Raw genomic sequence first — 17045 nt, 5'->3', positions numbered from 1 at the left:
AATGAAGAATAAAACAAGAAGCTACTCTATAGGGAGCCTTCATCCAGGCCCAGACCTCCAACCTCACTTCTTGCGAGCTTCACAGCCTTCACCAAGAGTTTGGGTGCGGCAAAGTTCCCTAGAGGTTTCTTGAGACCCCGGCCAATACCAGGCACCCAAAACAAATCACCCTTGATAAGTGTGAGTGTGTAATTGCCAAGCTTGTGCATCAAAGTTCAGTGGGTGCTCAAGGCTCCCAAAGCAATGCTTACACTAAGGGGGCAGAACTTAATTTCTAAGAGTGGTGAGATCGTGACAGAATTAGGAGGAGTTGAGTTGGAAAACAGTTGAGACAGTTTGAGAAAAACAGTAATAGAAGAGTGAAAGAGTTCCTTTGAAATCAATTTAGGATGACCAATTTTGAAAAAACACAGAGTCACACGAACAAGGGCAAGGGAGAGGGAACAAATAGTTTATAATCAAGGAAATCATTCACACACGTATAACACCTCAAAGAGAAGTAATCAAGCATGCTTCAAATCAAGAGCCTAGCTCTTACTGCACCAGACTCCAAACAGAGTCAACCTCAGGAAGAGGTGTTAGGGCTATGGAATAGCCAAACAGGTCCTGGACACATGCTAATAGTGCACAAGAGTAAGGAAAACATACATTAAGATAGGAAAGGAGGTAGTGAACATGTCAAGTCAGGCTAGGCATACTAATTATCATAAGTACATGCTAATGGAAATAGGAACAGCAGAACCATAAGTAGAAGCACACAAGAAACAAGAGGAAGTGCAACACTAATATGAGCATATTGTTTTGGAGGCTGTGACTTAAATAGAAAACATACCAGTTGAAGCTAATGTAACACAGAGCAGTAGTGAACAATATGACACAGAGAAAAGAGCAGTAGTGTGCAAAGAGAAGTAGAGAGCAGAGCAATAGTATGCAGGAAGTGAGCAGCAGTATACAAGAATGGAGCAGCAGACAGACCCAAAGCAAACAACACAATAGCAGCCAGCAAAGTGGAAGTGACCAAGATTACTCAACTTTGGCTTGCAGCCAGTTGAGTGACTAGCATTCAACAGGAAAAGTGAGAGACTATTGTATAGAAACAAAGAGCACAGAGATGTTGGTGTGAAAAGAGAGAGAGTTCAGAATATTGAGTGTAAGTGATATGAAATGTGTTCGTTGATGTCTTGCCAAGAGAATGGGGGAGGGGTACTTATAGTACTGAATATGAGTAAACAAACAAGGCAGCAGTCCCTTAATTAAGGGACTAGTATCAATCACAATCCAGTCAGTAGTTGGACTGCCCTTTAATTAAGGGATCCCAAATCAAACGGTAATAATCAGTCATTTGAAAGGAAAGAAATCACAAAGTAAGGTATAATCACATAAGGAAACAGAGTAGCATAAAACATGCAATAAGGACTAAATACATGACCATCTAATTAAGGAAATAGATCAGGAAAATCAATCAACAAATTGGTGTACATATATAAGGCAAAATATCATCGTAATTCTGAAAGTAGTTTTCAAAATAATGATCGAGATTGAAAACCTTAGGAAACCAGTATTAATTGAGGAAAGTATCCCATAAATTAAGGAAGAAATTCAAACTATAGGAAAATACGCGGAATCACCATTTGAAAGCAAGTATCACAGTCTCAAAGAGGGTTCGAAGAATCAGTATAAAAATCACCATGCAAGTAATAAGAGAAATTTTAAGTGAAGAACACAGAATGGTAGGGGAATGAAACACTGACAACAAAATCAAAGCAAGGAGCATAGAACTAGGAGACGAACCCAGAAGAACACAAGACAAACAAATAACGCAAACACAAACAGACAAAGTTAGGGTTTCATCAGACTTAAGCAAAATGTTTAGAAAATAGTACTGAGAATCACAAATTAGTACTCAAAATCAAAAAATAAAGTGATTTTGAAAAGGGGTCAGAAGCCTTAGTTTCAAAAAGGGAACAAAATCGTTTAAAACTGGAGTAATCGTAAAGATCGAATAGAAAATAGTGCAAAACATAAAGGTACAAGTTAAAATCGTTAAAAAAATAAGAGATTTGAGGGGTTTGGGTTAAGATTAGGGTTTCATAATAAACCAGTGAGAGGGGTAAGAGAAACCTGGTCGTGAAGCTCAAAGATAATGGTGTCTTTAGCATTATCGAACCAAAATCATCGGAGAAAGGCCGGAATCGGACCCCCGGCGAGGCTTCAGCGACCATATTCATGGTGGAGGCTTCTGGGGTTTCAAACCTTGGAGAGAAGCAACGATACAGGATCCATGGTGGCTAGAGGTCAAGAGAAGTGAGGACGGAGCATGGCCGGAGAGGCGATGAAGCTCGTCGGAGAAGGAGGAGGGAACCACAAGGTTCTAGAGAGAAGGGAGAGCATCAGTTAGAGAGAGAGTAAGATAGAGATATAGACCGGTCTCTGAGAAATGAGGGGTCGGGGGGTAGCCTTAGTATTTAATTAAGGCAATTTGATCTGGACCGTTGATCTCATTTGATCAACAGTTCAGATTGAACCAATACTGGGTCGGGTAAAATCAAATGGGTATGAGTTGTTTGATTGGGTTTAAAATTAGGTTCAAATTGGGCTGAATAGGGGCACAATTTTGTCTAGGATTTAAATAAAATCTGGCCAACTTTTAAATAGCCAATATCTCCAATTTATTTTAAAAACATAACTAAAAATATTCTGAAAAGCAAATTTGAAAACATAGAACTAATTAATAACATATAAATATTATTCTAAAAATATAAGAAATAATTTTATAGTTGTAAAACATAGTTAATTGCAAAATAGGCTATAATTGCAATTATATACAATTTAGCTTTAAAATGCCAAATAAATTCGTAAAAATATGGAAAAATTATATTAATTACATTTTAATGTAAATATGAGGATAAAATAAGTTATTCACCGAAAGATAATTTTTGGGAATAATTTTGATAATTTGTGATATAAAAATAGGTGATAATTTGGTTTAAAAATCATTAAAATACCAAAACTCATGGGTGTGCTCATATATGCACATATACATTATTTGGGAAGTATTTTTGGTATATATAAAATATATATGGGAAAAATTTGGATATCAACAGCTACCCCTCTTTACCCGAGGAGGATGAAAGAGTTGTCGGGTAAAGATAAGATGGCCAATTTTGACCGAAAATGGCAATTGCAAAACAATTTTGACCGCGCTCTGGTTTCTGAGCTGCCTACATATCCCTGGTTTTACAGGAATCAGGCCATATGTAGTTCAGTAACCATTGACGGAATATGTCAGTGGGGAGTCGAAAAGGCGGAAGCGATAGTTAGATTTGGAAGGGTACTGAAGTTGGATAGGTTGCGGAGGACTGGAGCGGGATCGCTCCTGCTGAGATGGTCGTTTGCTAGCCGGTGTACCTACAAGTGAGAGATGTGCGTATACATTGCGTAATTTAAACGTGATGCAAGTTCCCGTTGGACTATGAGTTCTGTCTTCGGACGGTTAGGATGATGTCCTCGGACTATGATGTCCTGGGCCATGAAGAGCATAAAAGTAAAGATTCACATGTCATAAAATGGTGTTCTCAGTCTATGCAGATGGTGCCTCCAGACTATGATGCCTTTGAACAAGTTGGCGATCTTTCATCCCATGAGAGAGTGGCAATTTTTCAGCCAAATGAATGCAAAAGGTGGAGATCTTTCAGCCAGAGCGAGAATTTAAATGCAGGTGGCGATGTTTCAGCCAGTCGAAAAATAAAAGTGGCGATATTTTAGCCATGCAGGACGGAGACAATGCTTAGTCTCGGAAGGCAGATAGGTAGCCTTATACAATGTGGAGGTAGAGCTTAACCTCGAAAGGCAGATAAATAGCCTTATGCAAAAATGCAGATGGAGACAGAGCTTAGTCTCGAAAGGCAGATAAGTAGCCTTATGCAATGTGGAGGTAGAGCTTAACCTCGAAAGGCAGAGAATAGCCTTATGCAAAATGCAGATGGAGACAGAGCTTAGTCTCGAAAGGCCGATAAGTAGCCTTATGCAATATGAAGGTAGAGCTTAACCTTAAAAGGTAGATAAATAGCCTTATGCAAAAATGCAGATGGAGACAGAGCTTAGTCTCGAAAGGCCGATAAGTAGCCTTATGCAATGTGGAGGTAGAGCTTAACCTCGAAAGGCAGATAAATAGCCTTATGCAAAAATGTAGATGGAGACAGAGCTTAGTCTCGAAAGGCCGATAAGTAGCCTTATGCAATGTGGAGGTAGAGCTTAACCTCGAAAGGCAGAGAATAGCCTTATGCAATGTAGGAATGTAAAAGGACGAATAGTAGTAAGTCTTCTTAGTTGATAGACGGTTGCGATATTAAGACTGCTGGGGAAGGTTGGGTGTGGATAGTAACCCTCTGAGGGTTTCGATCCTGAAGAGTGAATGTGCTTTGATCCGTAGCCTGAATTCCTGCATCCAAAGAAAAATCGTGAGTTCTGTAGAGGGGAGGTTAGTTCGTATCCTCTAGATCTTGGCATAGTGTATCACGGGGGTAGCGTCACTAAACGATAGTGATACAAATGATATTTGTGCATGACTTAGTAAATGCAAGTATATATATATAAAAATGATTTTATTTTTTGATGAACCAACAACTGCAACGTGGTTCAAGACGCGGCGACCTTGCTTGCTCCGGAATTTTGAGGGTCCTCCTCAAAATTCTGCCCCAATTTACTAGGCTGGCGCTGCTGACGGTTGTGTTGGATAACTGAACGCGGAATGATTCCAGAATTTTGAGGGACCTCCTCAAAATTCTGCTCTAGTTTATCGTGTTTGTGCTGCTGAAAAGACTGAAAAACTTACTTCAGAATTTTGAGGGTCCTCCTCAAAATTCTACCCCAGTTCCAATTGCGGGGGGAAGATGAAATTTTTATTAAAATGTGACCGAACCCATAGGGCTGCTTACGTATCCCCTCTTAAACGGGAATCAGGTCAGGCGTAGTTCAAATTACATCACGAAAGAAAAAGCGTATGATCAAATGTAGTATCTTTTCACTGCGTCTGAGTTGATAGGTTTCAGCCAGACTTCTCCGTCCATTTCTGCAAGAATAAGGGCTCCTCCGATTAGAACTCGATGAACCATGTATGGACCCTGCCAATTGGGAGATAATTTCCCTTTGGCTTCGTCTTGATATGGAAATATCTTCTTCAACACCAGCTGTCCTGGTGTAAACTTCCTTGGTTTAACTCTCTTGTTGAAGGATCTGGACATTCTGTTCTGGTATAACTGACCATGACAGACTGCATTCATTCTCTTTCCATCTGTGAGGGCTAACTGCTCGTAGCGACCTTTTACCCATTCTGCGTCATCTAACTTGGCTTCTTGTATGATCCTTAATGATGGAATTTCTACCTCAGCGGGAATGATCGCCTCTGTACCATAAACCAACATGTAGGGAGTTTCCTCGGTTGATGTGCATACTGTGGTACGATAACCCAATAAGGCAAATGACAACTTCTCATGCCATTGTTTGTGCCTCTCGATCATCTTCCTTAGTATCTTCTTGATGTTTTTGTTGGCCGCTTCTACGGCTCCATTCATCTGCAGTCTATAAGCCGTAGAGTTCTTGTGTCTGATCTTGAAAGTCTCACACATTGTTTTCATCAGGTCGCTGTTAAGATTGGAACAGTTGTCGGTGGTGATTGACTCTAGAATTTCGAACCAACAAATAATACGGTCGCGGACGAAATCTGCTACCACCTTCTTGGTAACTGCTTTGTATAATGCTGCTTCAACCCATTTAGTAAAAAAATCAATTTTTACCAAGATGAACCTGTGCCCGTTTGACGCGGTAGGCTCGATTGGACCGATAACATCCATTCCCCAAGCGGCGAACGGCCATGGTGAGCTTGTTGCATTAAGCTCGTTTGGAGGCACTTTTATCATATCTGCATGTATATGACAGCGATGACACTTTCGAACATACTAGTTGCAGTCTGTTTCCATAGTCATCCAGAAATATCCTGCTCGGAGTATCTTCTTTGCTAAAACAAAACCATTCATGTGCGGTCCGCAGGTCCCTGAATGTTCTTCCTCCAATAACTTGGTCGCTTCCCTTGCATCGACACACCTTAGTAAACCCAAATCAGGAGTCCTCATGTACAGGATTCCTCCGTTGTGAAAGAAATTATTGGATAGTCTCCGAAGCGTGCATTTCTGGGTAGCATTGGCAAGCTCTGGATATTCTCTTGTGGTCAAATACTCTTTGATATCGTGGAACCATGGTTTCCCGTCGGCTTCTTCCTTAACATGAGCACAATAAACTGGTTGGTCATGAATCTTGACCTGGATGGGATCAATAAAGTTTGTGTTTGGATGTTGTATCATAGATGATAAAGTGGCTAAGGCACAGCGAACTCATTCTGTGTTCTAGAAACGTAGTGGAATTCCGTCTTTCTGAATCTTTTCCTCAACTCTTGTACATGGTGTAGATAGGGGAGTATCTTGGAATTATTGGTTGCCCATTCTTCTCGAACCTGATGTATGAGTAGGTCCGAGTCTCCGACCACTAATAGTTCCTGAATGTTCATGTCGATTTCTAACTTGAGTCCTAAGATGCAGGCTTCGTACTCGGCCATGTTGTTGGTGCATGGTAATCTGAGCTTGGCGGATACTGGGTAATGCTGACCGGTTTCTGATACCAAGACTGCTCCTATACCGACTCCTTTGAAATTTGCGGCTCCATCGAAAAACATACTCCAACCATCATAGGATTCTGCAATGTCTTCTCCTATGAAATCTATCTCTTCATCAGAAAAATACGTCTTTAGAGGTTCGTATTCTCCTTCCACAGGGTTTTCGGCGAGGTGATCTGCTAGAGCTTGTCCTTTGACTGCCTTTTGGGTAACATAAACAATGTCGAACTCACTTAACAGTATCTGCCATTTGGCGAGCTTGCCGGTAGGCATGGGCTCCTGAAAGATATATTTCAATGGATCCATCCTGGATATGAGATAAGTGGTGTAAGCGCAGAAGTAATGCCTCAGTTTCTGAGCTACCCAGGTTAGAGCACAACAAGTGCGCTCTAATAAGGAATACCGAGCCTCGTACGGGGTAAACTTCTTGCTGAGGTAGTAGATGGCTTGCTCTTTTCTCCCTGTTTCATCATGTTGTCCTAAAACACAACCAAATGCCTCATTCAATACTGCAAGATAAAGCAATAGAGGTCTCTCTGGCTCGGGTGGAACCAAGACTGGCGGTGTCGACAAGTATTCTTGATTCTGTTGAAGGCCTTTTGACAATCATCAGTCCATTTAGTGGCAACATCCTTCTTTATCATCTTGAAGATGGGTGCACAAATGACAGTGGACTGAGCTATGAATCGGCTGATATAGTTGAGTCTCCCCAGAAAACTCATTACATCTTTCTTGTTCTTTGGCGGTGGCAACTCATGAATGACTTTGACCTTTGACGGGTCCAATTCTATTCCCCAGTGACTCACAATGAAACCTAATAATTTTCCAGCGGGAACCCCGAATGCACACTTGGCAGGATTCAGTTTCAAGTTGTATCTCCTCAGTTTGTTGAAGAATTTTCTCAAATCTTCCATGTGATCTGCAACTTTCTTGGATTTAATGATGACGTCGTCCACATATACCTCGATCTCTTTATGTATCATATCATGAAAGATGGTGGTCATGGCTCTCACGTAGGTAGCACCAGCATTCTTCAAACCAAACGGCATCATTCTGTAACAATACATTCCCCACGGCGTGATGAATGCCGTTTTCTCTGCATCCTCTTTATCCATCCATATCTGATGGTATCCAGCAAAACAATCGACGAACAACTGCAGCTCATGTTTGGCGCAGTTATCAATCAATATGTGTATATTTGGCAAAGGGAAATCGTCCTTAGGACTGGCCCGGTTGAGATCCCGGTAGTCGACATAGACTCTAACCTTCCCATCCTTCTTTGGTACCGGCACAATGTTGGATACTCTACCACTTTGAGAACCCTGGCTTTGACTTGCTTGGTAACCTCTTCTTTGATTTTCAAACTCATGTCTGGCTTGAATTTTCTGAGTTTCTATTTTACTGGTGGGCATGCCAGATCTGTCGGCAACTTGTGAGCTACAATGGATGTGCTGAGACCGGTCATATCATCATACGACCAGGCGAAGATATCCTCATATTCTTTTAAGAATTCTGTGTATTCTTTCTTTTCTGATGGTGACAAATGTACGTTGATACATGTTTCCTTGACATTCTCTGCATCTCCCAGATTAACAACCTCAGTTTTGTCCAAGTTGGACTTAGGCATGTTCTCAAAATTCTCGACCTCTCTGACAATTTCTTCTGGTATTTCATCCTCTTCTGAATCTATGTCCGTTTGTCGCATTGCCTCATTACAAGTTACGGTCGTTGGTTCATCATCAAGATACGTAATAGTAATGCTGTGTAAAATAAGATAAATGGTAGAGAAAATAAATAAGAGCGAGATATAAAGATAAACTTGGAAAATGCTTTTGATTAAAGGCATAACTGTTTGAAACCTCGAAGCTCTTTTCGAAAGTAAAGACAATGCGGAAAAGTAAAATCAACTAAAAAAATAAAATGCGATGCATATGCGTCGTTTAGCCTTGCTACCCCGAGGCTCTCCGGGCTACGGTGGTCCTGACTGACCAATTGGTGAGGTGTTCCCCTCGGTTCACAACTTGAATGGAAGGGCCTTCCTCCTCGAAGATAACACAGCAATCCATATCCTCCCCCAGAAACAGGTTCTTCATTGCTGCCAGTGTCTCATCTTCCTCTGATCCATATATGGCATCAGCTGGCTGAAAGATCTGCTCTAACTGAGGTAGAGGGTGCTCGAGTGGGTAGTAGGGACCGCGCCATGGTGGCGACCAGTGGTTGAACTCTTCCCAAGTATATTCATAACCCAAGCCAAAAGTGGTACTGTGCTTCTTCAACTTGATAGGCTTGGTGATGCCTTGGAGATTTTTGCCAAGTCCTTTTCCGGGCTCATACCCGCTCCAATTCAGAATGCCACCACTTGTCTTTGTCTATGGCGTTGACTCGCTCGATGTGATGATATGTTTCTCCACCTATTCTCCTTCTGCCTCCAATCATCGGGATGGTATGGCGACTATATATGGGGTTGCTACCATCGCCATGAATGATCACCTCTTGGTGATTCCATTCGAACTTCACTGCCTGATGTAGGGTCGATGCTACAGCTCCAGCGGCATGGATCCACGGTCGTCCCAACAGCAAATTGTAGGATGCTGGGACATCTATCACTTGAAAGTCGACGTCGAACCAGGTTGGGCCCATTTGCAAGCATAGGCTGATCTCTCCGATAGTGGACCTTTGGGACCCATCGAAGGCTTTGATGTTGATGGCCCCATCTTTGATCTCATGCAGGCTCTTTCCCAATGTTCTGAGAGTTATCAATGGACAGATGTTAAGGCTGGAGCCTCCATCGATCAAGACTCTAGTGATGAAGTAATCCTCGCATTGCACAGTGATGTGTAGGGCCATGTTGTGACTCAGTCCTTCCGGCAGTAGTTCATCTTCGTGGAAGGTGATTTTGTGGCTTTCCAGTATTTGTCCTACCATATTTGCCATTTCGCCCCCAGTTATGTTGCTGGGCACATAAGCTTCGCTCAATATCTTCATCAAGGCATTTTTGTGTGCGTCAGAGCTCTGTAGGAGAGCTATGATGGAGATCTGTGCTGGTGTTTTGTTCAACTATTCCACGACCGAATACTCCTTAGCTTGTATTTTCCTCCAAAGATCATCGGGACCAGTTTCAGTAGTCCGTCCCGAGGCTTGCTTACTGGACTCAGCTAGGTGCTCTGGAGTGTGAACCCTGCCTGTTCTGGTCATACCCTACGCAGCAATTGCTTTTCCCGTCTTGGTCTTTCCTTTCCTCCTTGCTTCAGCTGTATAATCCCATGGTATGGCATTTGAGTGGAACGGTGTTACGTCTGACATTGCTACAGGCATGGGTACCCTCGGTGGTAACACAACAACTTCAAAGGGTACAGGTTCCTTTGGAACCCCAAACTCAACCTCAATTGGCCCGGCCACCTTCGCAGAAGAAGGTACTTCAAATTCGAGAGGTATAGACATGTCCACTTCATCACCCCTGGAGGGCTGGTTCTGTACAACAATCGGGTTAAGTGTGACTATCGGTTTCTTTGGTTCATCATCCTCAGCAATCAATCCTATCGATACCTTAGGGTCCCAGTCATCTTCGATCTCGATCATGTGAATATCCCCACCTCTGTGATCAGGCAGAGGGTTGTTTCGGACATTAGGAGCAGACTCCTTTGCTATGATAACCTTATTGTCGATCAGAGTTTGAATCTTGTCCTTCAACGAGCGACCTCGTCAATGGTGTGACCTTTCATGCCGGAATGGTACGCACAGGTCTTATTAGGGTTGATCCACTGGGAAGGATTTTCTGGAGTTATGGTAGGGATAGGGGAGACGTAACCAACAACTTTAAGTTTCTCATACAGTTGGTCAATTGGCTCTGCGATGGCTGTATATTGTCTGGGAGGTTTGCGGTCAAAATTTGGTCTGGGTCTAGGGAAATTTTGGCGAGTGGGAGGTGATTGTTAGTGAGAGGGTTGGGCATTATAGGTTTGGTAAATAGGTGCAGGTTGAGAGTATCTGGGTAAAGTGGATTGATATGCGGGAGGTGGAGATGATTGGTAAATAGGTGGTGGATTTTGGTAAGAGGGTGCGGGTGTAGGTGGAGGCGACGGGTAGGTGTGGTATTTTAGTGGTGATTTGGCTCCCTGTGCGACCATCACGACATTGACATCCTTCTTCTTGGACGTGCCACCAGACTGTAAAGCCTTGTTGGTGGCCTGCAATGCTTCAAGATTAGTAACCATACCATTCTTAATGCCTTCTTCAATTCTTTCTCCCAGCTTGATGATATCGGAGAATTTTCGGCCCTCGATCAGCATCAACCTCTCATAATATTGTGGGTCTTTGAGCCCGGACGAAGAATCTGTTCATCTGTTCGTCTTCTAAGGCCGACCTGACCTTAGCAGCCTCTAATCTCTAACGGGTAGCATACTCGCGGAATGTCTCGGTAGGCTTCTTCTTTAGATTCTGGATGTAGAATACATCCGGTGCATTCTCTGTATTGAATCGGAACCTATCCATGAAATTCGATGCCATACCTACCCAGCTCGTCCATTTCTTGGGGTCCTGACTGATGTACCAGGATAAAACATCCCCCTTCAGGCTTCTCATGAAGAGTTTCATACGGATTTTCTCATTCCTTCTGACTCCGACCGGCTTATCACATTATGTCCTCAAATGGACTTTGGGATCTCCCGTTCCATCGAACATTTCGAACTTGGGAGGTTTGTATCCCTCATGAAGTTCAACATCTGGCTGAATGCAGAGGTCCTCATAATTCAACCCCTCTATGCCTTTGTTTCCTTCCATGCCCTGGACCCGGCTGGTCATCTTCTTGAGTTCTACTGCCAAGTTTCTGATAAGAGAGTCCTTGTCATAAGACTCAGGTGCACTTGATATTGGTTGAGTGTAGTGGGGTATGGTATCTACGTAGATGAGAGTGTTGTAGAGGTGGTTGTTTGTGGTGTTCAATGGTTCAGAAATGAGCAGTGGAGTCTTGTTTGGAGTGTGGCATGTGTTGCAGTGTTGAGTGGGTTGCATCTGTGGTTATGGGGTGTTCTGTGGAGGTGCGGGATTTTGAGCATTTGGAAAGTTGACATCAGGAGCGGTGAGAGAGAATGACAAATTTGCCAAGTTTCGAACTTGATCCAGTTCTTCTCGGAACTTCAATAGTTTCTGCTCAAGTTGGGCAGCAGTTTCCTTAGCAACCGGGGTACCCTGAGGAATCTCAATTCTTTCAATTTCCTTTATGGTGCTTGAATCTCCCATTCTACCTTTGCTCTTGTTCCGGATAGGACTTGGATAAGGAGGAGGTGGAGGGCCCTTGGATATCGTACTGTATGATGATGGTGCAAGAATGCACGAACTAACCTTTGGGGAGGGGAATAAAAATAAAGAAAAACAAAAAAGGTAACAAGTTAGTGCGGGTTATGAGAAGAAAATGTTGCAATATATAAACACATTGTGCAAGAATATAAATCGCGTCCTAATTTGGGTGCCTCGTTGTGCCTGAGGTAGGCCTAGTGACAAATTAACTTGGAGAACTTATAATGTTAAATGCCTCATTTTATTGATAAAAAATAAGATGACTCCAAAGCGACGCTAAATAACGGAAAATAAAATGTCACTAGTGGCCATCGGCCTTATTACATCATTAGAAGCAAAATAAAAGACTCCTAACTACTTGGTCCCAGACGGACCTTCCCCAGATTCGGTATCTTTATCCCCCTCGAACAGCTTCACTAGCTCGCGCAGTCCTAGCAATAGATAAGCTTGGGCCAAATGTCCGCCTGCATTCCCTTCAGTGTTTCGACAATCTTCAATCCTCTTGAGGAACTTTCCTTCTAGCTCCACTAGACCCCGCTCCAAATACCCTAGTCGCTTATTGGCGCTGACAGCCATATCCTTCCATTCCTCGATCAACTTCTGATGGGCTTCTTGTATTTCCCGAAGTTCATTCTCATATTCTCGCATCCTCTTGCGCAGTTGATTGTATTTGACTTGCGCTTCAGTTTTCTCGTCAATAATCCTATGACCGTGGACGAATCCTGGACGACCCAAACCAATGTGATCATCTTCCAACCAACCTGTATAGTGTGGCACACACCTGGCATGATACATGTATGGTTCAATAGACTCTCTCCCTAAGACTAGCTTGCAGTGCCACATATGTTGAGCGTGACACCTGTGCGGGCTATCATCATTTTGAAAGTCAGCCCTGAAATGACTCATTTTCTCTATCCTGGGTATGATTTGTCTTCTTCCAGCTTGACTCATGGCCTGGAGGGGGACATAAGGATGAGCCCCTCAGACCAATGAGTATGATGAATGGTGCATCTCGAGAACGGACAATGAACTCCCCTGTTGGGAACCACTCGAACATCCACTGAACTTGCTCTTCTTTTAGATTTTCGAACAGCTCTACCCATCCAGTGGCGTCCTCTGGCTGAGCAAATATGTTGGGCATGAAGTTCATTCGCTTTGGGTGATGAAAAGCGATATGGTCATCCCAATCCCTGTGTATGATTTCCTGTCTGTAGTCGCCTTTCTGAAGGTGTTCTATGAGCCAAAGTTGAAGTAGCATATTACAACCCTTGAAATGTGGAGCCCCTTGCTGACACTTTCCCAAGGCTCGATAGATTTCAGCGATGATCATAGGCACTATGCTGAAAGACTGCCCGTCGATTCCTTCCATTAAGGTCTTGGTCACCATGGCTAGTCTGGTGTGGATCCTAGCCTTCTTCATAGGGAAAATTATCATGCCCAAGAAGCAAAACATGAACACAAAGACCCTTCTATGTATGTGTCCCAAAGAAGTGAGGGCAAACTCGTCCATGTAGGTGCGATAGGACTTGTTGTGGCCATATCTCTCGTACAAGAAGTCAAATGGTATGTAGGAGTCCTTCAAGCAAGAGAGGTCGGGATTTTTCTTGAGTCCCATCATCTTAAGAAAGCCTCTACTTTTGCGGTTTTCCGGCATAAGCAAACCCGGAGTCTCCCAGGGGATACCAGCTAGGCCTCTATCTCTTCTAGCAAAGAGGTCATTTCCAAGTCTCCGAAACGGAACACTGATCGATCACTATCCCAAAACAAAGTGACAGCCTCAATGATCTTGTTGTTGGGATGGATTTCCAGAAGTGAGGGCAAATTCCCTAAGTACTTGCGGACGAGGGTTTGATCGTTTCCATGAAGATCTTCCCACCAGCTTAGCAACTTGGGTGAATGTTGGATACCATACTGAATCTGGGGACCTCGTGCCTCATTTTCTACAAAACAAAGTGTTAGGCCCTTAACCCCACCAGACTCGACTATTTGAATCAATAATTAGCAAAAGACATTTAGTTCTCCAAATAAATGCACATAACGTGGAGGTGTCCGTTTGGGTTTCAGGAAACCCGATGGACTTTGGTTTAGGCTATCTTAAGGAGTCATTATGTGGACAACATAACTGACTCGGCTAGGGTTGACCATGATGCATGAACAGTTTCAAGGGAATATGGTTTCTACTTTTTGAAGTGCTACACAAGGTACCCTTGAGCGGACAACTCAAGAGGGAAAGGCGTGGAACCGTCGACTACACCGTTGATCGACTGGTTTTACCGCAAATATGCCTTTGCCAAATTTAGGGGGTTTATAATATCGGAAGGGCGCAACCACTCATTATAAGCATTGCTATAGGATTTGTTTTGGCACGAGTGGAATATGATGTTGAGGAATGCAGTAATAATAATGAGACAAATTGCATATATTTTCACGTTCATAAGTAAAGATTACAATAAATGCTCTGAAATTACAACAGAATTGAAATAATAAGGCAGTAAAAGAAGAAATTAAAAGGAAAGAAAAACATGAAGAGCCAAGTTAGTATTTTGATGAAATAATTAAAGACAGAAGGTAAATGCAATTAAGGAAGCAATAAAGTCACAAAAGCACGTAATGGTAAAAGCCTTAAAGGTTTCCCCAGCAGAGTCGCTATGCTGTCGACGCCCCCTTTTTCTCTCCTAAAAGAAGGTGAAATCGGGTTTACGACATTATGGGCAAAACAACTCTTATTCCCTTTTGACGAATCGGGTTATGGAATTTGAAGAGTCGCCACCTAATGATTATAGTGCATTAGGACACTTTTAGAGAAAAGAAGAAGATTTTTGGAAGAAAACCAGAGTTCGGGTAAGGGCTTGAGATTATCTCGAGAGGAAGGTGTTAGGCACCCCTCAAGATCCACTAGTGTGGTTCCCGGCCATGCTTAATTGTGACTTTAAGAAGAGTAGGAGTAGACAAGCAAATTTTGCACATAAGAAATATAAACAAGTTGACAATTTTGAAAGAAGAAAGACACAAGTGATTTTTTTTTGGAAAAAAAGGAAAGCTTAGTTTGAGGAAAACGTTAATTTAAATGAAGGAAAAGCAAAGAAAAGGGTCCTAGGTTTAACTATAATATGGATCACTTCGGTGCAATACCCAGCAATCATTCTCACACGAGATATTAGCGCACCGGTCATCATCTCCATATTCTACCTTTCCCACCCCGTAAAGGTTATTTTAAGTGTGTGTATTGGTCAGGAGTGCTTAGTGCGTGCTATTACCAGTCCCGTCCTATAGATCCAAGAGGGTATTTAGGACCGCTATTCCTATGAGGTGAGGTCTAGGCTGAACCCTTAAGTTTAAAGGCCAAAATACTAAGCGACATACAAAACAAGTAGGACTTCATATAAAAGATCACACAAAGGCATATAAAAGGCTCAAATATCCCTCCACGGTTAAACACATAATTAGCACGTCTCAATCACATCTTAAGTCCAAGGAAGGGAGAATTTTAAAAGCTGGAGTGTCAGAAATAGATTTAAAATAAAAGATGAAAAGTTTTAAACAGAATTCGCAGAAAAGAGTTGGACGAAAACGTTTAGAACTTGAGAAAAGGCAGTAGATGCGTAACAGTTTAGGAATCAGGAGAAAACATTTGTTAACACATTCGTGAGTATATATTAAAATTATTTTCGGACAGGAGAGAACAGACGTAAAATATTTCTAGATTGTAGAAGTGTGAAAGAGAGCGGTAAATATATTAGGTTTGGACTATAGTTTTGAAAAATTACAGAAGATATAGTATTCAGATAAGTTTAAGAAAATAATAGTCCAGTTCTGGACTAGAAATGCAATTTTAACAGAAAACATATTTGCACGGATGTGATTAAAAGCAGGACGGAAGTTTCGTAGAAAAATCAAGCGGACCTCAGAGAGGCAAAACAAATTCGGACAGTTTAAAGGGATGCGATAAATTAAGCATGACTCAAGGCGATTAATCAATTTTTTCCGGCCTAAGGCTTGCCTAGGCGTTGTTTTAACCCTAAGAGAAAGGTGGACGTACATGCTTGTTTCCAGTTTTACAGTTAACTAGGCTGGCCTTATTAGGCAGAATATACTAACGAAGCGTTCAACAATTGCAAATAAAACCCTAAGTACATGATTTCTAATGCATATAAGAATCCTAAAGCATGGTATCTGAATGCAGTAATTTATTATTAGCTGATTGTGATCCTAAAATGACAAGCTGAAAGTAAAGAGACCTAGGAGCAGGATTTCTATATGTGAGATGCATGTCCTATACATGGTTTCTATTGCACAAATAGATAAGTAAAATCCTATAGTCATGTTTTCTACCCATACCCTTAACTAAACATACATATCCCTCCCAATTTCACTATAAACCCCCATAGTCTTTACAAATCATTACAACTTAAGCAGTCAAATTACAGTAATGAAGAATAAAACAAGAAGCTACTCTATAGGGAGCCTTCAGCCAGGCCCAGACCTCCAACCTAACTTCTTTCGAGCTTCACAGCCTTCACCAAGAGTTTGGGTGCGGCAAAGTTACCTAGGGGTTTCTTGAGACCCCGGCCAATACCAGTCACCCAAAACAAATCACCCTTGATAAGTGTGAGTGTGGAATTGCCAACCTTGTGCATCAAAGTTCAGTGGGTGCTCAAGGCTCCCAAAGCAATGCTTACACTAAGGGGTAGAACCTAATTTCTAAGAGTGGTGAGATCGTGACAGAATTAGGAGGAGTTGAGTTGGAAAACAGTTGAGACAGTTTGAGAAAAACAGTAATAGAAGAGTGAAAGAGTTCCTTTGAAATCAATTTAGGATGACCAATTTTGAAAAAACACAGAGTCACACAAACAAGGGCAAGGGAGAGGGAACAAATAGTTTATAAGCAAGGAAACCATTCACACATGTATAACACCTCAAAGAGAAGTAATCAAGCATGCTTCAAATCAAGAGCCTAGCTTTTACTGCACCAAACTCCAAACAGAGTCAACCTCAGGAAGAGGTCTTAAGGCTATGGAATAGCCAAGCAGGTCCCGGACACATGCTAATAGTGCACAAGAGTAAGGAAAACATACATTAGGAT

General features: G+C 42.2%; 1 protein-coding gene across 1 annotated transcript; it reads right to left on the bottom strand.

The window, feature by feature from the left end:
• Positions 1 to 3262: 3262 nt before the first annotated feature.
• Positions 3263 to 6973, bottom strand: LOC138880159 (uncharacterized). The gene is made up of 3 exons (XM_070159825.1): positions 6730 to 6973; positions 5264 to 5758; positions 3263 to 3408 (listed from the first exon to the last, which is right to left on the bottom strand). Exons 1-3 carry the CDS (start codon positions 6971 to 6973, stop codon positions 3263 to 3265), a joined length of 885 nt encoding a protein of 294 aa, XP_070015926.1.
• Between the last annotated feature and the right edge of the window lie 10072 nt (positions 6974 to 17045).

Source organism: Nicotiana sylvestris, chromosome 10 (assembly GCF_000393655.2).
Source record: "Nicotiana sylvestris chromosome 10, ASM39365v2, whole genome shotgun sequence".
Classification (NCBI taxonomy): Eukaryota; Viridiplantae; Streptophyta; class Magnoliopsida; order Solanales; family Solanaceae; genus Nicotiana; species Nicotiana sylvestris.
Note: the sequence above shows the minus strand (reverse complement) of the source record. Positions and strands in the feature narration are given on the sequence as shown.

What these genes read in the sequence shown, in the direction of transcription:
- LOC138880159 (XM_070159825.1), bottom strand. Translation starts at nt 6,973, where the DNA reads ATGGATCCATTGAAATATATCTTTCAGGAGCCCATGCCTACCGGCAAG. An exon ending in AGAATCCTATGATGGTTGGA is followed by an intron (nt 5,759 to 6,729) that starts GTATGTTTTTCG and finishes GGGTTGAAGCAG; the next exon opens with CATTATACAAAGCAGTTACC. An exon ending in AATGAATGCAGTCTGTCATG is followed by an intron (nt 3,409 to 5,263) that starts GTCAGTTATACC and finishes TCTCACTTGTAG; the next exon opens with GTACACCGGCTAGCAAACGA.